Below are 23,869 nucleotides of genomic sequence, written 5' to 3'. Positions count from 1 at the left end.
ACCCAGTACTTTAAAACTATTTGATATTTCCTTATCATACTTGGCAAAAAGTGTAGGTACTATAAATACACCCTACTAAATTATGTTAAATAATTAATCGTTTCTGGCTACAACCAAGGTTCTGCCTACGACAGGGGAAAGTGAATGGTTGACCCTTCCCAAATTCTACGCCACTAACGGGACTGCTATTTTAGCATAATTTTTAGATTCTCCAATACTTTCTGTGTAAATAATACACGTCTCATTCGTAACGATAAATCATTAGTTTTCGAGATATTTGAAGTTAAAAATGAAACGGCACAGTTATTTTGATTAATGTATTATGCCCCTTCGTTATTAACTTCAAATATCTCGAAAACTAATGACATTATCGTTACGAATGAAAAGTATACTTCGAAAAAAAAAAGTTACGAATGAAAATAACAAATCCGCCAGGGGCGTAGAATTTGGGAAGGGTCAACCATTCACTTTCCCCCGTCGTACGCCTCTGGTAGTAGCCAGAAACGTTTGTTTAACATAATTTAGTAAAGTGTACAGTACCTACACTTGCTGTAAAGTATGACAAGGATATGTCAAATGATTTTTAGTAACTACAATGGAATGCAAAAAGTTGAACAGTTGAGTTTAGCGATATGAATGTAGTATACCTTTTTTAAATAAAAATGATATGGGAATAATAGTTTTGATCTCAAAATTATGTAGGGTGGCGGATAAAAAAAATGGTGGGGAATTTAGGTACTTAGGAATTAAGTGCTTTAATTTATTAATTATTCGTGATTCTTTACGCCAAACATTAGTTGCAACAAAAATTACGTAAAATTTTATTAGGTGGCAGTGAAAATATTCAATCAAAAATAATTTTTCGAAAAAAAAAATACAGATTAATCTAGACATCCTTAAATTATTAATACTGGATGATATATCAAAATACCTACGTAGTTACGCTTGTTGGTGCGTAAAATATTAATAAAAACATACAATTTTCTATCTAGTTGGCTGATACTAAATTTGCTTAAACATTTGACATTATACTAGTTTTATAGTTCCAGTTGCTTTGTTACCATTAACTAATATGAATTTTTCCCATCGTTTTCTAATGAGGAACTGATTAATATAGTTTTTGTGCTAGAAGAGTATAACAAAAATGTACTACTAGTAATAAGAATATTGTAACAAAATAATTATTGACCTACCCTCGTATACCAGCTCCCGTCTCCGCACAGACAGAACACTATCGATGTTTCGAGATACGCCGATGCAGCGCCGATGACGTGCAAGCGGTCGAGTCACATGGACATAGCTGGAGATATATAGATATTTCTGGAATATCTGTATCGCATATATAAATAGGACATATTTGTAAATAGAGTTAGTCTTAAGCTAAAGTTTGTAAAGTAAACTTGTATAAATAAAAAATAAAGTCGTATATAAATTACGAACCGCTGGTTTTATTGTAATTATAAGTAATTACAATAGTCACGTTACAATATATTATCAGCAATTCCCTGATAGACGACAACCAAGAAGAGCAAATTTTTGAAAGTATGTATACTAAAACGGTTTCAACAGACTAGACACTAACGCCCGGTTTTATAATCAACTTAAAGTGAACATTAACTAAAGTTCACTTTAAAGTTGACATTTACCCATATGAATTGCATTGATAAAGGTACCAACTTAAAATTTAAAGTCCACTTTAAGTGATTATGAAACCGAGCGTTAGATTATGAGAACGATCGTGCTAATATGCAGTAGTTCCTTATTACTTCATATTAGCAGACACTTATTACTGACACTAAGGATTACATTTAATTCATTTGATTCATTTACAATAGTTTTTGTTCGATCAGTTTTTTCTCGTAATCTAAGTATCCAGTCCGTTGAAACGGTTCTAGTAAACTTTCAAAAGTTTATCTTCTTGGTTGCCGTCTATCAGGAAATTGCTGAAGATAAATTATCATTGCTAGCAGCACATTTTTGTTATACAGTTCAAGCACAAAAACCATATGAATCAGTTACTCCTTAGAAAAATTCATATTAATAATGGTAACAAAGCAACTATAAAAATAGTATAATGTCAAATGTTTAAGCACATTTATGCCTGGTTGCACCAACAGATCTTAAGTTCCAGATTAGCTAAGCTCTACTTATAAATAGGGCCTCCTTGAGTATCACTTACGTTGCACCATCATTTTAGATTCTTACCTTATTATCAATTATATCTATTATTATATTATGGTATTTTTATTGTAATATACCGGGTGTCCACTTATATTTTCCCCCATTTTAACTGCCTATAACTTCTAAACGGCTCAAGATAGAAATATGCGGTTTTCGCTGAAATGTTTTATTTTAGTAAAAGTTTTGTCTGAATGGATTTAATTTTTTTAGATCGCTTTTAAATAGAAAATAAAAATGGCGGATTTTTTAAAAAACTTTGTTGACTTTTTTTAATGGAACACCCAGTATATTTCGTTATAAATTGAAAGAAAGTTCATTCACCTATCCAGCGATGTAAAGTTTTTCAAAATCGGTTGTCAAATCACTGAGTAATTAATTTTTAAAATGAGAGGTGCAACGTGGATATCACATACCTAAATAACATAACTAAGCAAATTGATATTATTTTATGTGATTTCCACATTGCATCTCTCATTTTAAAAATTAATTGCTCAGTTATTTGAAAACCGATTTTAAAAATTTTTATATCGGTGGATAGGTAAATGACCGTTTTTTCAAGTTTTTAGGTAAATGACCATTTTTATATCGCTTTTAGATAAAAAATGGCGGATTAAAAAAAAACGTTTTTGACTTTTTTTATTAAAACACTCAGTAAATTTTTCCATATCTTGAAAAAAACAGTCATTTACCTATCCAGCGATATAAATTTTTTTAAAATCGGTTGTCAAATGACTGAGCAATTAATTTTTAAAATTAGAGATGCAATGTGGAAATCACATAACATAATATCAATTTGCTTCGTTATGGTATTTAGGTATGTAATATCCACGTTGCACCTCTCATTTTAAAAGCTAATTACTCAGTGATTTGACAACCGATTTTGAAAAACTTTATATTGCTGGATAGGTGAATGACATGTCTTTCAATTTACAAAAGATATACTGGGTGTTCCATTAAAAAAAAAGTCAACAACTTTTTTTTTAAAAATCCGCCATTTTTATTTTCGTATTTGAAAGCGATATAAAAAATTCAATACATTCAGACAAAACTTTTACTAAAATAAAACATTTCAGCGAAACGGCATATTTCTATCTTAAGCCGTTTAGAAGTTATAGGCAGTGTAAATGGGGGAAAATATAAGTGGACACCCGGTATTATAATTATATTATATTAATTTTTATGATATTCTCGACTTAAGCTTAAGATCTGTTGATGCAACCGGGCATTAGTGTCATATCCAATTAATAGGTAGAACATTGTATGTTTTTGTTAATATTTTACGCACCATCAATCTTAACTACATAGGTATTTTGATATCTCATCCAATATTAATAAATTAAGGACTAGTCTAGATCAATATGTATTTTTTTTTCGAAATATTATTTTTGATTGAATATTTTCACGGCCATCTAATAAAATTTCACGTAATTTTTGTTGCAATTAATGTTTGCCCTAAAGAATCACGAGTAACTCACAAATTAATGCACTTAGGTATAGAGAATGCTTAGGAAATAAAAAAGTAGCATAAAATATCATTTCATGACAATATTAAAATTACAAAATACTCCATTTAAGAAAACTCAGAAAATACTCATTCCGAATTTCCACCAACCCTGTATACTAAAATTAAACGTTTCGCTATATTAATAATGTTTAACAATAGTACACTAAATTAAAAATCGTTTGAACATAAATAGAAATCGTGATGTCAAATCACTACAATTCTACAGGGTGTGAATGTTGCTACGAAATTAAGAAAAAAACGTAATTATCGTTTAAAGTACCTCATATAATATTACAAAACCCTATATTTTTTGAAAGAAGGCATCGAGGAGAATCCGAGAATGTAAAAATGTACAGGGTGTTCCATTAAAAAAAACATAAGTTTGTGTCACCCTGTCAATATAGGTGGCCCTGTATATTTGAAAATATTTTTGTGTTATGGTCCTATCTGTACCCAACTTTTATCTAAATATGTAACTTTTTTTCGCATCTCTCACAATAAAAGTGTAATTGGACTTTGTCACACTAATGCCCCACCCTGTATACTAGCAAATAAGTGTTTCCAGTAACTTATATATTCTGTATATCCACTTTAAATAGGTTATTCACTTTAAGAGAAATTATTTAACAGATTAACTCTCTTTTACTTTCAACATATAATAAAATTTTACTTTTTTTACAGACATCTAATCAAGCATTCGAAGCTAACAGAATTTATAGAAAAACCAAATTTTCAAGCATGGCCTGTAACAGAAGAAGATGTAGGTCCATCGTGGATAAAAGTGTTGATCTCATGTCTGCCAAAAAGAGAGTGCAAAGTGTTTCCCCTCCCAAAGGTTCGCTCTTCAAAAGATGACGCCCCTTTCCTATTTTCCCAATTAATGCAATATATAAGCCAAACCAATTACAATAATCTCTGGAAGAAAGCTCATAAGAAATACATGTCAACAGATTCACACAGAGAAACGAAAATCACCTTAACCGACTACAATGCAGTGTTGAGAGAAATAATTACAAGAATATATGGGTGTCCTATCATTAATTCGTATGATGAAAGTCTAAATGTTGGCCAGTCTGCTCAATTTGATGTACATCTAAATATTTATCCAGCGGTGTGTGCCGTTGAAACCCCTAAAGCAATCTTCTTGTTTCACCTACCTTACATGGAGTACAATATTAGCGACTGTCTTACATTTTCACCTGCAATATTAGAAAAAAGCTATACAAAATCACTATTTATCATATATCAAATACTTAATGTTCTAAAATCTCTACACGAAAGAAGCTTAACTCTTGGAGAAATTACTTTGAAAGATATATTTATAAGTGAGGATATGTGGGTGTATGTTTTTCCTCAGGTTACCTCAAATTTTTTTACAAGTGATTCTTCAACAAACAAGTCCAATTATGAGTGTACCAATGCCCCTATCTGTAATAACTACCAGTATTTCAGTTCTCACCTGTACGATAAAGTTCAGTTAAAAAATGAAAGCCTGAGTGAACTGTGTCAATTGTGGATAAATGGATGGATTTCAAATTTTACTTACATATCAGCATTAAACAAACTCTCAGGTGAGTATATATGGGGGAAAATTAAATATGTGTATAGTCTTAGTAACTTATATTGTAGAATGGCTTTAAAGACCACGAAATTTGATCCCTTCTTGTTTACAATCTACCGACATCGTTTAAATCATTTTATCGTTTTAGTTGGGAAGCAAGTCACTATCCGCTGGGAGAGTTGACATGGAGGATATATGACATGTCGACAGTGCTTCTCATGGTGACGTAATTTGTAAGCCGTCCCCCATGGGCGATAAATGCATTTCTTTTTCTGGATAAAGCACATTATCATTTTTATTATACAAAATACAATGGTTCACAAAAGTTCCTAACCTTTACTTGGGGACTATCACTAAAAAACTAGAGTTTATAGAAGTTTCAGACCGAATTATGGTAGTATTATCTTAAAAAACACTATATTTAAGCAGAAAAAGCAGCAGAGGAAGCTTAATTTCGACTTTGTAGGAATTAAAAAGGGGCAAATCCTGGCTTTTCAACCTTTGTTTACAAAGTAATAACAACTATGGCAGTCGTGACGTCACACTTCGGCTGTCAGCCTTAAAATCTCTTCGTATTTTTCTATATTTAAACTATATTTATGTATTATATCAGACGTTTTCTACCATATAGAGTATTTATAGCAAATTTGTAGTAATGTATTGATACATTTAGCACAAAATTGTTCGTAAAATTTTAAATAATCTCTTGCTTTTGTAAATCACACATAAAGTATACCCATAAGATCGTCCTCCGCGTCTACAGAATGTACCACGTGACCTATAATCATAGTTAGCACTCCCAGCGGATAACAAGTAATTGGACTTCGTAAGTCCTATGTTTTCACCCAAAGTAATCGAAAGTAGAACTGGAAGTCGATATTTGAACTCTTCGTGTAACTTTGCGTCGATTGATATACGATTTTACTAATTTTGAGTCATTTTTACTAAACTTTGGGTCATCATTGTTTAAACAGAAATGATTTCAAAATCAGAACGAAAGACTTTTCAATACGCTTCGATTGATGTGTTACATGTACTATTTCTGCGACTATAACGGCACTTCTGGTTAGAACTTTTTAACCAGAAATGATATTAAAACCAAAATTTTACATTTTTTCTCATCTTGCTAAGGCACGTCGAATGATATATCGCTTATACTATTTCGGTGACTTTAAAACAGTACTTACGGTTGCAACTCTAAAACCGGAAATTTCTTGTCAAATTTCTCATCCTTAATACCATCCTTGGGCTATAAGCTTACATTCGACCCCTCATTTGTCATTATATCTGTATTAATAACGGAGAAGTTGTATTCACCGACGGACAGACAGACAGTCATGAAACCGGAAGTATATATTTATTGCGAAGGCGCGTCGAATAATATATCACTTTTACTATTTCGGTGACTTTAAAACGGTGACTTACTTCGGGTTGCTTTTCTAAAACCAGAAATCCTATGTCATCATAATCTTTCGTTTGTGGATCGAGGTTGACGGCCAGAATTTTAGTGGTTCAGAGAGAATCAAATATGTGCTCTCTGAAGAGACTCTAATAAGAGTCGAAACTAGTTAAAGCACTCTTGGCGCTTCTGAACTAACTAGAATAAGTATCTCTGAACACAACGAAATTATTATTTATTATATTCGTGAATAATTTCATGTAGGTGCAAAGTTACAATGGAAGAACGATTATATAAGTTTTATTATAATTTTGTATTATAATTACAATTTGTATTACAATTACAATAATTTTATTTTTTAGGAAGAGTGATAGGAGATCCCAACTGTCACTATGTATTCCCGTGGGTAACTGATTTTTCATCAACTTGTGGCAAAAACTGGAGAGATCTAAAAAAATCCAAATACAGATTAAACAAAGGCGACCATCAGCTTGATCTTACTTATGACAACAGCCAATCTCAAATTCCTCATCATGTTTCTGACGTACTTTCACCTATTACTTATTATGTTTATATGGCCAGAACAACACCCAAATCTGTGCTATGTAAGAACGTTAGAACCATTTGGGTACCAGCAGAGTATCCAAGCTCTATCCAGAGGATACAGGAATGGACACCAGATGAGTGTATTCCTGAGTTTTATACTGATCCCAGTGTCTTTAGAAGTATTCATGATGACTTGGACGACTTAGCTGTACCATCGTGGGCTTCTGATCCAGAAGAATTTATAGAAATCCATAGAAAGGCATTGGAAAGTCCTAATGTTTCTGAAAAATTGCACTACTGGATTGATCTAACATTTGGTTATAAGTACGTATTACTAACATACAAATATTGTTCCATAAGTTACTTAAAAAACGTTGAAAAAGACATGTATTTTTCAATGTCATACATACATTTAATTTTTAAATTATTTTATCTTATTTTATATTTTTACAGCTAGAACTGTTGAACTAATCAAAACATCCACTAAAATTACGAAAGTCAGGGCTGAAAACGGGTTTTTAAAAAGTTGTCTCTCGTAATAAAATTTATTTTTGAGAACGAATTTCGAAAATACTGTAACAAGGTACAAAACTAAAAGCTAAACTAACTAAGAAACGAGAAGCGGCGAAAAAGCCCTGAAAATTATAAAACACTGGTATATTATATAGTCTCTGTATCCTGCGTCATACATTGGATAATCCAGGGACGTAACACTAATCGCAATATCTATCTCTTCGTTAGAGGGGAGTAAATCTCGTGAATTACAAGCCTAACTTGTTCTGTCAAATACATAATTTTTCATTGCTGAAACACTAATAAGTTGGCATTATACTTTTTGCTGATAATCAACCAATATTGCCTTACAAACAATCCGTGATTTAGGGTTCGGTGTTCCTGATGATTATTCGATAGGATCTAAAACTTTTTGAGAAAAAATTTAGTAATCTATTTGGATAATTTTATTATTAATTTAATATACCAATTAAACTAGGCGTTTTAAAGTTATTCCAACGGATCTTTGCACATGACTGAAATTATTCACGCATTACTTTTTATACCAGTTCTCTTTTTTACTCACAAAAACTAGTATCGCAAAATTAAGGCGCTTGTTCATAGAAACCACAATAAGTTAAACAAGGATAAACGATACGGCATGTCTTTGATATATTATTTACTAAGCATTTTGACGTTTATCATTTTCAGTGACATTAGTGCATTTGTTGTGTTTAAAAATGGTTTTTCATATTATTTAAACTTTTAGTCTTGTTTTTACATTTCATTGTAATTATTTATTTTTAAGCTAATGAGACAAGTATTTTTTTTATTCTACAAATTGTCATGATACTACATGAGTCTGGCTATAGTTCTGTCGGACGGAAACTTATTTATTTATTTTCGAGATAACTGTTTAACTTTTTACCCTTCTATATTTATCCTTGTAATAGTAATAGTCGGTATGATGTTCAAGCTATTTAAATGTTGAGTCCATCAATATCCTCAATAGTGAACAAAGATCAAACACTTCAATAAAATAACTTTATAAAATACGTTCACCGGGATAATAGCCATGTCCTAATAATTACATTATTAGGAAATGTATGTTTCACTTATTGTTTTGATTTAATTTGTTTGCAAATCAATCATTACGTTTGTGCAAAGATCCAAACATAATGAGAGGGAAAAAGTACTCCCTGCTAAGGCTCATAATTCAATGAAAAATCTTGGGAAAGAGAAATGTGGGACGTAGGAGGATTTCCTGGTTGCGAAATTTAAGGGAGTGGTACGGGTTCAGTTCAATACAATTGTTCAGAGCTGCAGCAAATACCGTTAAGATGGCTGTGATGGTAGCCAACCTCCGATAGGAGACGGTACTGCAAGATGAAGAAGAATCCGTTGGAACAACTGTATATACGGATACCGTACACTGGATACGTTGGTGCTCGCCGCTTACCGTCTTCGATTCAACCGTTTTGCGGTTTATATATAGGGGAGTGCATGCCGTATCCATTTGTGCAGTTACACGGAGCACCAACGTATGGATACGTACCTTAAGATATATTCATCTTTCTCTCTTCTTGACCATGGCCGTCGAGAAACTTATACGTCTATCTGAGCTATTCGCTGTGTGCAGTGCAAGTACTTGGAGGGGATACGAGAAACGATCGTGCACGAATAGCGGAGAAATCTTGCAAATTTCTTTAATTCATATTGTCAATTGAAATTGTCATATTGACATATTTCATCCCTACTGTCATTGAAGAAAATTAGATTTCGCAAATGCTGTGTTATAAGTTGTAAAAATACAACAAACAATTGTCAATTTAAGTTATATTCGTTATATTAATACAAAGAGAAATAGTTATTTTCCTAACTAGTGCGCACGCACGAGACTGCCGTTGACCCGAACGACGCGATAGCGGAGTTCGGGCAAGCAGTCGAGTGCGGGGAAGACACTTTCCGCGTGAGTTAGGAACAGTATTTTTTCTAGGGCCGTACGTTTGGAAAAAAGCCACAAAAAATAGAGTCATGTCAATTTTTATTTAGAAGTGAAAATACATAAATTAATTCTTTGACAAGGTTGTCAAAACCATGCCCCGAGCACTCTAGTAAAAAAAATGTAATCGTATTTAGTTTCCTTCCAATTTTACAGAGGCGCTGATGTCGGCATCGTGATTGGTGGAACATGACTTTTGACAAATTTTGCACTGACTGTGACTTGCTGTGACTAGATTTTGTACGGGATTTTCGAGAGAACGCGTGCCGCCAGAGCCAGAGATCCTGCGCTGTCTGTGTTAAGTCATTATGGTCGGTTATTATTTTGTGTTTGTAGTTTGTTTGTGTCACCATAAAAAGATATTCAGTCGTGTTTTTTGATATTTTTGTTATTTTGTAATCGAGAACCTGTTTAAAGGTAAGTTTTTCTGATTGTAAGGTAGAGATTTTCTGAGTGTAGGTACCTACTGGTTATCCAATAGTTTTAAAATACACATTTTATTTCGCGTTTTGTTGTTAGGTCTAATGGCTCCGATCAGCTTTGTGCAGACGGTGGAAAAATTCAACAAGTAAACATATATTTAATCCAAATTAAATACACATATTTCTATGTAAAATGTCACATTATTGTATAAATAAATAATTAAGAAACAAAAGTTGTTTGTGTTGTTCCTTTATTGTCCACTTGAATAAAATATGAAATATTGGAAGTACCGTATGGAGGCTATGATGTACCTAGCATGGAGGCTAGATTACGCCACTCTTCCTATCCAATCAACAACAAGAACGTTTAAAATTTCACACCTATCATGTCGAAGCTACAGACCACTTATGTGGAGGCCTGATTGTAGTATCCTTCCAATGGACAGCCTAAAGTCTGACGTCACAAAATTGGGAGGACCTTATATTGGCTCTATGGAGACCTGTAAGAAGGAGTGGAAACGCAATGCATCGTTTGTGGGCTAACTTTTCAACCTCTAATTCAACTTTCAGCAATCGCCGCTAGAGGCGCAAGTGTTCGAATAGGTGCTACAAATACATTAGCTCTTATGGACTTATTTAATATTTAACTCATTTTATTTTTGTTTTTAGCGTAATTAGACATTAATTTATTGGTGGATTGTAGCTGAATATGTTTTATGCCAAAAATAAATTATTTTAACCTTATAACATATCGACGTGTGGTAAAAAGTGTATTCTTTATATACCATTGTAGATGGAGATGTGACATCAAATTTAAATTTGTCATTACTTTAATATGTAGGACAGCTTATTTTGAAGCGGAAATATTTTGTCACATTATCTAACTGCCACATTTATATACCAATGGTATTTCAACGGCAAATTAATTTTTTAATATCTTTGTAACTGATATTAAAAAGTTTGTTAGTTGAAAAAATTGACTGAACTGTACGTAATTGTTTTTAAAAAGTTTAAAAAGGTATTTAAATAATTTGAAGTTTATTGATCAATTTTTTTTAATTAGGTATTCTTTTTATCAAAATTTAAACTGGTTTTTTTTAATACTTCATTTATCTATATTCTGAAAGCTTACCTATCAGATGTTTAAATTTAGTTAATAAAAATATATGTCTATAAACTACGCAGACGATAGTCTGACTTTTATAAAATTAATGTTAATTTTTGTGAAATATTTTGTCTCAAAAAATGCATTGTTTCGACAGAAAAACTTTCAAGATCGTCCTACTATTATCACTATAATTTTCAGGTTAAAATAAAAACCAATAATAGGCACAAATTTTATTTACACCGAAGGAAATAACATACAAACGAATAGGTTTAATCCACGAACGTTATAAATAACATAAAGACAAATCTTTATAAAAAGTCTTTATTAACTTCGTTAAGTTCCCTTTTGAATTTTTTATCGGAACGATAACTCGATATAAATCCCGGTACGAAGCAAGTTCTTTTAGTGTAAGCTTTCTTGGCACTCATATTTAAATAATATTAACCACCAAAACCAATAATCTTATATTAACTACGAATAATTAATTATTTTCGAAATTTTCACATTCACTCCAATGCAAAAGTAGCATCTATTTCTACGCCACCGCCGCCCTAGCGAGAAACCAAGCAAACAGGCAAAATTGTGTACAAAAATTTCAAGGTCGTCCTATCTCGATTCCTCTCCTCTGTGTAGGTCTCCATAATTGGCTCTAAACAATTTTGTTTGTAACGTTAAATGGTCATAAGGAATTTTTCATTTATGTGCTTTGTGTGGCAAAATAAGACTTCATTTAGGTATTTCGTTAAAGAAACGTGTTAATTAAGAGATTTTTATTCGTTTTTGCTCAGGTGGTTTTTATTCCTTAGTGATTGAAAATAAACATAACCTCAAAACTGTTTACGTTCTAATCATTGCATTAAATTAACTCACCTGGGCAAAAACGAATAAAAATCTCTTAATTGGCACGTTTCTTTAACTAAATACCTAAATGAAAAGTCTTATTTTGTCACACAAACCACGTAAACAATAAATTAAAAATTCCTTATGAGTGTTTAACATTATAAACAAAATTGTTTGGAGCCAAATATAAGCTCCTCCCAATTTTGTGACGTCAAGACTTAGGATGTCCATTAACTAGGTGCTGAAATACGTGACATATTTTTTGAAGAGTAAGATCGCATTCTACCCAATCACACAACACTTTTATCTATGGTCAAAACCAAACTTTCAATATAATGGTTTATCACGACAACGATATTGGTTTTCATGATTGGTAATTGTCTACTGATTTGACTTTTAAATATTATGTCAAAATAATTTTATTTCATCAAATTATCGCGCTAATTTCATTAAAACATGAATACAATAAGATAAATTTGAAATAAATTAGTAAATAATATCTTAAATATTAGTTTATTGCATGCATTATAATATATTATAATGCCATATTACAAGGTATTTTACTTTCCCTCAAGTCGTGCGGAAAAATTTACTTTCCCGCACGCCTTGCGGGAAAGTGCAACTTTCGGAAACGAAATGCGTGCGCGAAAGTGGCTCTTTTAGCACGGCCGTAGAAAAAGTGTATTTCTATACAATGTTTACCTCAGTCCATTGATTATAAACTTACCCATAGATAGCTCACCTCCTGGTAACCGAAAGACGTATCGGCAACTAGATGGCGCTACTCGAAAACCGTATCGAGATTTCTCAGTCGCTGTCTGACTAGCGAGTAGTTAACAGTGGCGTCAGAGCCGAACTTACCCTATAGGTGTATTACCTTCTATTAGCTGCGTATTGTGCTGTGATAAGTTAAAGCGGAATTTAAGACAACAACCACAAATTTAGAAACGTGTGCTGTTACATGTGCATGTTACTGGTTATATTTACTATAAGATTATAAAGAATTTGAATTGGATTAAATGCCATGAAGATTTGCAAGACACTAAAACTCTATTACAGAAATACGAATTCATTTTACTTCTTAGAGAATATGGTGCACATGAATAAAGATTCTTCAGAGATAATCAGATTTGTTTGTTACTATTACTACAATAATGTTAGAAAAAGTTTCACGGGGCCTTTAAATCAGCGGTTCTCAATATTTTTGAGTCATGTACCATCTAAAGTTTCTTTTATTATATTTCTATATTTTTAGATTGTATAATCAAGACTTACTATGTACTACTATTTAAGTTTTTGTGTGTTTTGTGTACCACCGCAAATAATGATATGTACCACCAGTGGTACATGTACCACAGATTGAGAACCGCTGCTTTAAATAATTTAAAGTAGGTAATGCAGTTTTTGACAATATTGAAACCTATTTGGCTAAGCATATTTTATTAACTAAAAATTGGCTTGAAAACTATAAAGACCATAAAAGAAAAAATATAAAATTCTTGGTGAAAATCAAACTTTTAAAAACTTGTCAGTGGTATAACATTAATGAAAGCAAACAAAAAAACAGAAAATTACTTATTTTCGATAAAAGTAAAGTTAAACAAACATGAATATAATACAATAAATAGTCAATTTAACAAGATCTGGAATTATGCATTTATTGAGTTGTGTTACTTTTCTTGCGGGTGAGCGATTATTGAAAACTTTTTTATAAAATTTATGGAAAAAATGCATTCTTGATAAAAACCTGCATATTTTAAAACTCAAAATGAAAGAATTAGATGTCCTCGGCTATTTATATTTTGGAAATTCCCTGTCATTTTATCAATATTATTCATTTAAACGTTGACAACTTATGGTGTTTTGTCAAAGAAAAATATAATCCATAGTATTTGGTACACATCACTATCTGCTTTTAATAACCTCTTTGAAGTAATTCCATCAGAAAGGTCCTCAGGAATTGTTAAATGAAATAATAATAATATCGTAGGGCATTTTTGCCGGAGAGATCCTATCGGATTGTTCCGGCGCCATTTACATCTTTACCTGTTTCAAGTAACTATTGTCGATGTACACTAGCCCAGGGGGACCGATGGCTTAACGTGCTCTCCGAGGTACAGTGAAACGGCTCTTATCATTTTTAGAAATGAAAAATTGATTGTCGTTTGCAGGGCTTGAACCCGCGTACTCTGGCGTATGATGCCAGTGTCTGGATCCCACATGAAAAAAAAGTTGGATAATAGCAAGCTGAAAATTTGTTAATAGCTTAAGGGTGTCTAGTTGGACAAACTTTGATATATGGGAACACTGGAACAAGGGAAGTTTTAATTGTGGAACAGGTTAAAAATTTGGAACGGTCAGACCACGAAAACGGCACATGTATTTTGTCCGACAGAACAGACTTAAACTCTCCGAACAAAGATTAAACTCTCATGCAAAAATCAGACTGCTATTTATCACCAAATGGGCGTTTTAATGAGTGGAACATGTAGAATTTATCAAATGACAGGAATTATGACAGGTGATAAATAGCAGTCTGATTTTTGCATGAGAGTTTAATCTCTGTTTGGAGAGTTTAAGTCTGTTCTGTCGGACAAAAAAAATGTGCCGTTTTTGTTGTCTGACCGTTCCAAATTTTAAACCTGTTCTACAATTAAAACTGCCCCTGTTCCAGTGTTCCCATATATCAAAGTTTATCCGACTAGACACCCTTAAGCTATTAACAAATTTTCAGCTTGCTATTAATCAACTTTTTTTCATACGCGGGATCCAGACCTAGTAGCTCTGTTCTGTTAAATGTAAAAAGTATGCGATCGAACAGTAGATCCTATCGATTTCATTTCACCTCTATACTATTTCTTATTTTGTACAGAATATAATTGACTTCTATTTTACCATTTCTAGACAAATTGTCAATTTTTTGTAATACAATGTTAGGTACTCTCAGAAAAAAATATATAGCTAATTTTTATTTCCGGTAAATTAAAAATGCAGGTATTTGAGTACCTCTAATATACCTAGTACATATTCTAGTATTATTGTTTAGTTTTATAACATAACTGAACTTTTTTCTGAACGATGACGTTATTTTTATGTGACATTTCGAGCCATCACAAAATATGTAGGAGTAATCATTCCATTTACTCACGGGTTTTGCCCCTAATTTATATACGTTCAAAATAAGTCCGGTATTAAAATGAGTAATGCTAATCAACTTTTGTTCTATAGAGTTTTTTTCACTAAGTCAAGAATTTTCGAATAATTTGCAAGTGAACATATTCACTTTTCAACAAAAAAAAAACACCTTTTTACACGGTTTTTCGCAAATAACTCAAAATGTAGGTAAGTATTTGATCGAAAAATTAAATATTGTTAACAAAAATATACCTATCTTATAAAAAAAGTGCAGAATGGTATGAAGTTATATATAATAAACGTATGAAGTTTGTAGACCCAGTAGAAACAGAGTTATAGTTCAGGAAGAGTGGGTTCTAATTCGTTAAATTCCAAATCGAATATTTAAACGTGGAATAATTAAAAAATTAAGCACTTTTGGAGAAAACCCAGTATCTTTTTTAAAATGTTTAAAAAAAGCTTTATTTTTGTTTCTTTTTTAAGTTACTAGCATCAAAAGTAAGTAAGTTACGCTCAGAACAAAATGGTTCCTTTTTTTTGTAAAAAAAGATCGTAAAAATCACCCCCTAATTAGCGTCTAAAATTAAATTAATCGTCACCGCTTGATAAATTACTTTACGTATGTAGTGTTTATATGATCTGTAAGTTTTGGAAAATTTTTAACAGCCATATTTTAACCTATTTTTGTCTTAAAAAAAAACAAAAAATATAAAATATTCAGAAAAGCAAATCCCCCTTTATAGTCTAAAAAATATTTTTTCAGAAATTCAAAAAATTGTTTTTTTACTTTAAAACCAATTTTTTCAAAAATAGGCGCTTTGATTAGATGGAACTTACAGACAATATAAAAAATAAACAAGTTAAGTAAATTGTAAGGCCGTTTCGATTCATTTAATTTCGGATGCTAATTAGGGGATGATTTTCACGACTTTTGTACCAAAAATCAAAATAGGGGCCAAATTTATTTTGACCATATCTTGCTTACTTCGATGCTAGAAACTTAAACAAAAATAAAGATAAACTTTTTTTAAAACACTAAAAAAAGTTGTAGTTTTTCCCGAAAAGTTCTTCATTTTTTGGTTATTTCACGTTGAAATATTCGATTTGGAATTTGACGAATAAGGACCCACTTTTCATTACCTACTACTCTGTTTCTGCTGGATCTACAGACTTCATACGTATACCACTTTTTTACTGTTTTAAAAACTATAGGTATTTCTGCTACATGTACCTTTTTTTTTCGATTAAATACTTACTTATTGAGTAATTTGCGAAAATCATATTTACCCGAAAATAACTCGAAAAGTATTGATTTATTGAAAAAACTCTATGGACCAAAAGTTGTTAGTATTAATCAGTTTATCCAATTTTGGACTTATCTTGAACGTATATTTTTTCACTCCCGAGAAGGAGTGATACTTAACCCCAGGGCAAAAGCACACAGTGGCACAATATCACTTTTTTCTTTGATATTTTAGCTATGTGTATACCAAATTTCATGCCAATAAAATGGATTCTTTAAAATTCGGAGGTTTTGCAATATTTTACCTTGAGTGAATGGGTTAGATCTGAAAAGAAATTCTGTATATAAACTTCAAATATTTTATTTCGCATTAGTTCTGAAAATTAATTTCTTTTACAAATTGCAAAAAATAATTTACATGTGAATTATCACTGCTAATTTTATTATGTGTATTTTCTATTTTGTTGTTTTTTTGTAGTGTATTAATAATTAAATCATTTTTAGGAAACCTCTTCACTATTTTTATTAATCAATATTTAGCGTTTTATCTGAAGTAAAATAGGAATTCCAAAATAGAGATTACAAGCGCGTTAAAATTATTTGTGAAAATGCTGAATACTACCCTTATATCGTTGTCTATTACGCCAGCCAAGCAACTCAAATTTATTTTTCAATCTTGGCAAAAATTTCAATAAATGTCGCCACCGTCCAGTCAGGTAGTACTTAGACTTAAGGGGCAAAGAGGTGTAAGTGGGCGGAGTTTAACACTGAATTCGGTTTTACCTTAAGGTGAGGTATCTATGTGTTTATTAATCAATGCTCAGTCTTACTTTTTCTTCTTATTCTTTTTTGAGCTGTGTCCTTGACAATTATCCAGTAACTAGGACTAATATAATTGGCCAATATAATTAAAAGTGGTACAAATGTTGCTGAGCTATGAAACCAGGTGTCGCTCTTCTGAACTTGCACGGTCCCAATACACTCATACAGGGTGTTTCATTGGGAAACGGAAATACTTGAATGGTGAATAGAGGTCACTGAGGCGGTTCAATATATACTACATTTATTGCCCCACCGATTTTTATAACCGACTTGGTTGTTTTATCGACTTTGCCCATTTTTTGTGAATTCATAACTCCTCACAATTAATTACAAGAAAAATCCAGGTGCGGAGTAACAAAAAATATAAATTCATTGTGACCTTGAAACAACAGCCTGTATATTAAAATATTCAAAATTCGTTTTGCATATTTGATAAAGGCACAAAAAACTAAGTTTAATGCTTCGCTTCAATTTTTTGCGCAGACATTTTAATGACTAATTTTGAAATTATATTGAAATTTTTTAGAACTAATGTGATTAAAAAGCAGGTATTATTAACTTTTAATAATAAATTATTTAAAGTTAATGAAAAAATACTCATTTTAAAAACAACCAATACATCTGTACTACATTGGAACCACCCACTTAGTAAAATCACAAGAAAATCCAGGCCCGGATTAACAAAAAAACAAAGTAATTGTGACCTTGAAACAACACCCTGTATATTGAAATATTCAAAATCCGTTTGCACATTTGAAAAGAGCACAAAAAAGTTTTTTTTTTCATTCGTTGTTTCATTTTAACATTCTTTTAGACTAAGCGGTCATCCAGCAGTTCGAGCTAGAAACGTTTGTCTGAATTTGGCTGACGATCATGAAAATTTGACGAAATCTGGATTGGTTCAGTTATTTACGCATCCTCACCCTCTTAAAGCCGTCGATTCGCCGTATTTCGGAAAAACACCACCAAAGCTATTTATCGGAAAGTTGGTTAAACCAAGTAAGTATATTAAAACTAGGTTTGAATCAAATGTGAAATGTTTTATAACATTTCTCAAATTACAACTAACAGATATTTTGCTAATCTTATCCGACAACTAACAAATATTTCTCCTCATGCTTCTCCATGTTTTCTGTATGTCCCTTTTGATTCCTTTGTACAGAAAACCCAAAGCATTTCGTTTTTTCATATTCAATCGTTTTTACCGAAAGTTTTTTAAGTTTTCTTTCAATGTGATCCACTACAATGCATTGAGCATCTATAGGTTCCTCTTAGTGTATAAAAGAAATTTTCTTTAAAAACTTGGTATACCTACATATTTAGCAGTTAGTTATAAAATTTTAAACAGTACTAATTAATAATTAATATGTACCAATTTAGTAACTTAATATTTCTTTATATGTACCGGGTGTCCCAATAAGAATGGCTCTCGGCCATATCTCAGGAACCGTTTATAGTACAGCTTTGAGAAAAAAAAATTATAACAAAAGTTGTCTCGGGAAAAGCCTGGAAATTATTTTTATAATTGTAGGTTCACCGCTGGAGGGCGTAATTGAATATCAGAAATTAAAAAATCTAAATTTTACAAAATTTGCCTAATGAAAGTGCACTGGAAATCCGATCATCGTATTCTTCATAAAATTCTGCGCATATTTGATTTCACAAGTTTAAGTCTACCTTTGCAAATAAGAGGTAGGGGTGAGTGGGAACCTTGTTATAAAAAAATGGCTGTAAGTCCGGTTCTGCTAAATCGAATTTTACAAACTTGGTCTTGTTGTAAACAATTATTTTTCGTCAATGTAAGAGTTATAATTTCGAACCAGCCTAATAAGTAATATGCCAGTTAGGAGGCGTTATTTAAATTTTTTCAGAAATCTAGTTTTCTTTGGAAAATATGAAATACAAGTATGCATTTTTAATCCTGTATTATAGAATTTGATTAAATTAGCAATAGAATAGTGAAAACCGCATGTCAATACCTTTTTTCTATCTCGAGATATCTTAAGAAACGTGTAAATTTTAAACATAACTGTTACTGTCACCGGTAAACTACGTTAAGGAAAAGTAGTGTGATGTGGAAAATACAAAGAAACATTTTTCAGACGTTAACGTATATAAATATAATTAATTAAAACAACAATAAGACAAACAACACAAAATATAACAAAGAAATAAACACAGCTACTTAGTGACGACCTAAATGTTCAAATTGTTGCCTATCATTTTCGATGCAAGCATTTAAATACTACATTACTCGAGAAAACATTTCGAGAGCAGAAATTGAGATTGCTGTTCAATCTACTTTAGAAAGAGTAAATGCTTGCATCAAAAATGATGGGCAACAATTTGAACATTTAGGTCATCACTAAATAGTTGTTTTTATTTCTTTATTATATTTTATAGTGTTGTTTGTCTTATTGTTGCTTTAATTAATAGGGCTTTTCAACGCTTCTCATTGGTTTCGAGCCTCTGTCATAATATCGTATAATTCGTGTATAATATTAATGTACCACATATGACACAGGTTCGAAAGAAATGTATTATATACGTTGATATCAGGAAAATGTTCCTTTGTTTTTCCATAGCACACCACTTTTCCTTAACTTCATTTACCGGTGACAGTAACAGTTACGTTTTTAAATTTACACGTTTCGTAAGATATCTCGAGATAGAAACAAGGTATCAACATGCGGTTTTCGCTATTCTATTGCTAATTTGGTCTAATTTTGTAATACAGGATTACAAATGCATACTTGTATTTAGTATTTTCCAAAAAAAAACTAGATTTCTGAAAAAAATTAAATAACGCCTCCTAGCTGGCATATTACTTAGTAAGCTGGTTCGAAATTATAACTTTTACATTGACGAAAAAGAGCTATTTTCAACAAGACTAAGTTTGCAAAATTTGATTTAGCAGAACCGGACTAACAGCCATATTTTCATAACAAGGTTCCCACTCACCCCCACCTCTTATTGGCAGAGGTAGACTTCAACTTGTCAAATCAAATATGCGCAGAATCTTATGAAGAATACGATGATAGGATTTCCAGTGCACCTTCATTAGGCAAATTTTGTAAAATTTTGATTTTTTAATTTTTGAAATTCAATTTCGCCCTCTAGCGGTGGACCCACAATTATGAAAATAATTTCCAGGCTTTTCCCGATGCAACTTTTGTTATAAATATTTTTTTCTCAAAGCTGTACTATAAACGGTTCCTGAGATATGGCCGAGAGCCATTCCTATTGGGACACCCGGTACAATTTTATATTTTATACTTAACAGTGACGCCAGCTGTTAGCAGATCTACAATGTTTTATGTATTCATTCGTTCCATTTCCCAAATTCTTTCCGTTTAAGATATTAAAGCAAAACTTATAAAGTAATCAATCTCAAATGCTGTATACATTTAACTTGTTGTTCTATACGTTGTTCTTCTTTCTTTTTAACTGCTCAACATTCAGTATCCGGCCTTCGGAGGTTGTATAGAGTAATACTCTATACCTATACTACTATAGAGTATTTGCTTTTCGGTTTCATTGAAATTATTCCGTCTTACAATTCATCAATCTTCTGTTGCCTGAGAAACGGCTACCAGAACCATAAATATGTATGTCAACATGTCTTCTTCTTCTTTATCTTGTTGGCTTGTATACTTGTGCATCTGCCAGATATGAACATGTCAATCAAATACACTAGAAGTCAAACAATTAGGAATTCACGTCATAGATTTAGTGACATCATAACCCATCGGTACAAACTTAACGGCAAACAAATTCCACAAATTTTTCCTCATATATTAGCTTTTTCGCTACCGTCAAGTTTGACAGGACAGCGCTGTTGCCAAATAAAAAACACATATTATATATTTACCAAAGCTGCTACAGCCTACACTGTTTCTCTTTGTCTTTACTATAAGTGTCATACTGACATTGTCCGATATAAGGTTATGTAAGATGCTTGTTTGTTTATTTTTCTTCTTCTTCTTTTATGGCCTTTGTGAGCTGTGCCCATTTAGCCAGCAATATTTCTTAAAATTAACGTCTAATTAAACCTACCATACAACAAGACCAATCAAGGATAGATCAGGGAAAATGAAGTTGGTAAAAAAATAAACTGTTGTTAAAATATAAACTAAATAAATAAAATATAATTTGAAAACAATAATTTGACATTATATTTAACCTACAATATTATGATAGACGTCAGTTACCATTTACCATTTGACCAAATATAATAATGGCGTCATATATAATCGTCACTACTTCTAGCCAATAAAACGCTCGCTGTAATAGGGCTTTTCATCGATTGTCATCCGTTTCGAGCTTCTGTCATATATTGTATAATCTGTGTATAATTATTAATATACACGATTTATACAACATATGACAGAAGCTCGAAACAAATGTCTGTGAATGAAAAGCCCTATAGGAATGGCATGTCAAAAAAATCTGATTATTCCCTATATATTTTTTCAAATTTAGAATATATCGCAACACGGGGAAAAGTACGTGCATTCCTTATCGTTTGACTTCTAGTTTACATTATGTCTCATTGACGTGAAGTAGGCATTTAACAAGGTCAAATTGTAGGACGTTATCCACTTGTACACAAGGGATACGCTTATATATACCTATATGAATAATCAGAACCAACGAAAATATATATCACAACACAATAAAAGTGTGGACCGCTTACCGACCCAATTGAAGCTGGAAAGGTTAAACAAATATTTTATTTTTATAATTCATTGTACTATCATTATATTTGTATAATACTTTGCAAATATTTAATGTCACCGGCAAACATCTTTCTAATAAAGACTAAAAAAAACACTGTTGAATAGAAAAAAAAATTGGTCCTATAAGTACTAGTACTACTTCTTCTTTGTATGCCGTCTTTTGTTTTAATAGTTGTTAACAATTACATCTCTACCTATTCGTCTCAATATCTGTGCATCGGTCACTCTGCATATCCAAGGTATTCTCAGTATGCGTCAGTACAGCCGCATTTCTAAAGCATCTAAATTTGGTACATTCAGCTCAAGAGTGTTTGTTACATGACGATAATCCGTAAATAATTGTTTATGTAAATTTTCCAAATCTGTAACAGTTCTTCATTGTCTGCGATAAGTTTGTTGTTCTCGTCAACTAACTTTCCAAACTGTCTTTTTTTTGTTAGTATAAGTACACTCTGTTTATTTTATGCATGTTAGAGATATCAGGTTTGTTCCAACATGAACTTTTGGACGGTCCAGAAACCGTCACGAAACTACTTGTTCCGTTTGTTGTGCGCATGTTCGTAATTGTATCGCCCAGTTATCGTCCCATGACGGTAATTTGGAAACCGATGTTGTAACGGTTATCTGACTGATAACTGATTTATCTATCATTATCATTTGTCATTTTTGTTGGCGACAGCTTGTGTTCTTTCAGTCGATCACGATTCCCGCTTTCGATTTGCAAAAAGGCTCAACATTTGCAAGGCTCAAAAAATTTAAAGAATTAAATCCTAGTGCGCAAGTCAGTCCAACCAGCACATGCATTTGCCCGATTATGGCCCGATTACTGAAATGATCATCACAAATGATCGTCACTGAAAGATCACAATTCTTGTTGGAACAGTGGGAAGGACGATCCGATGACGATCATATTTTTGTTGGAACGGATTTTGTTTACTGCGCAGGAGCGTTACCGTTTCGTGGCGGTTCTCGGTCGTGTTAGAACAAACCTATCGTGTCTTCATTCTAGCTCTTCTGTCTGTTGACATTTTTCTCGTAACCATTTTTCTTTAGTCTCTTATTTCTGCTGGCAGTTCTATCTATTTCTTTAAATCGTTCGGGATTATTCTTAGTTTCCCCTGCTTTTGTCCAGAAGATGTAATATTTCGTCTGTGATCCACTCGTTCTTCTTCTTCAGTTCGGAGTAACCAATCACTTCTTTAACACCGTTGCATTAAGGGTCCCTTAAATTGAACTATAGTTTGTTTTTAAACCAAGAGGAGTAATTTAAATTTCCCGCGCCGTAAACCTTGTGTGTAAGGGAGAGATTAAATGTCCAGCAAACGACGGCACTGTTGCCAGATTTACCTTTTTCCTTTTAGCGGGAATTTTAAAATTAGTCTAATGCCACTTTGGTTTTAAAAGAGAGTTCTGTATTCTTAAATTTATAACCTTACTTTTACAAGTAATTAGGATTATTTTATTTACATGTAAATATTGAAACAAGTATTGTACTGTGTCATAATTTAAAACTCATGTTGCAGTATTTTGAAAAAGAATGAAGCTCAAAAGAAATTTACTTATACAGTACAAATTATTTTTTAATGGGAACGGAAATTTACGATTTCAAAGGTGAAAATGTGTTGGGATCCTTGGGATAGTATAGATGGACACTTTTTTATTTTAGTATTAAGTGGTTACATAATTATTCAGAATATTAATAAAATTACTAGTAATTTAAATTAGTTTTAATATGTATTATAATAGTATTAATTCTCATCATGTACCTGGCTAAATAGCTAAGCGCTAAATAATAAAAATTAAAAAAAAAACATTCTTAGTGGCCTAGCACCTTTACTTTGCCTGGGGGCGAGGCGAGTTAATAAATTCTATTTT

The 23,869-nt window shown here is 32.0% G+C and overlaps 1 protein-coding gene across 1 annotated transcript in view; it reads left to right on the top strand.

Annotated features, from left to right (window-relative positions):
* LOC114332615 (WD repeat-containing protein 81) overlaps positions 1-23,869 on the top strand; it is a 133,038-nt gene that overhangs the window by 14,594 nt on the left and 94,575 nt on the right. The window contains exons 2-4 of the mRNA XM_050646826.1: positions 4,367-5,256; positions 7,008-7,515; positions 18,070-18,254. Coding sequence (XP_050502783.1) covers positions 4,367-5,256; positions 7,008-7,515; positions 18,070-18,254 — 1,583 coding nt within the window. The remainder of the gene's footprint in view (positions 1-4,366; positions 5,257-7,007; positions 7,516-18,069; positions 18,255-23,869) is intronic.

Source organism: Diabrotica virgifera, chromosome 3 (genome assembly GCF_917563875.1).
Source record: "Diabrotica virgifera virgifera chromosome 3, PGI_DIABVI_V3a".
Classification (NCBI taxonomy): Eukaryota; Metazoa; Arthropoda; class Insecta; order Coleoptera; family Chrysomelidae; genus Diabrotica; species Diabrotica virgifera.
The sequence above is the reverse complement of the archived record's forward strand: the minus strand, read 5'-3'. Positions and strand labels throughout refer to the sequence as shown.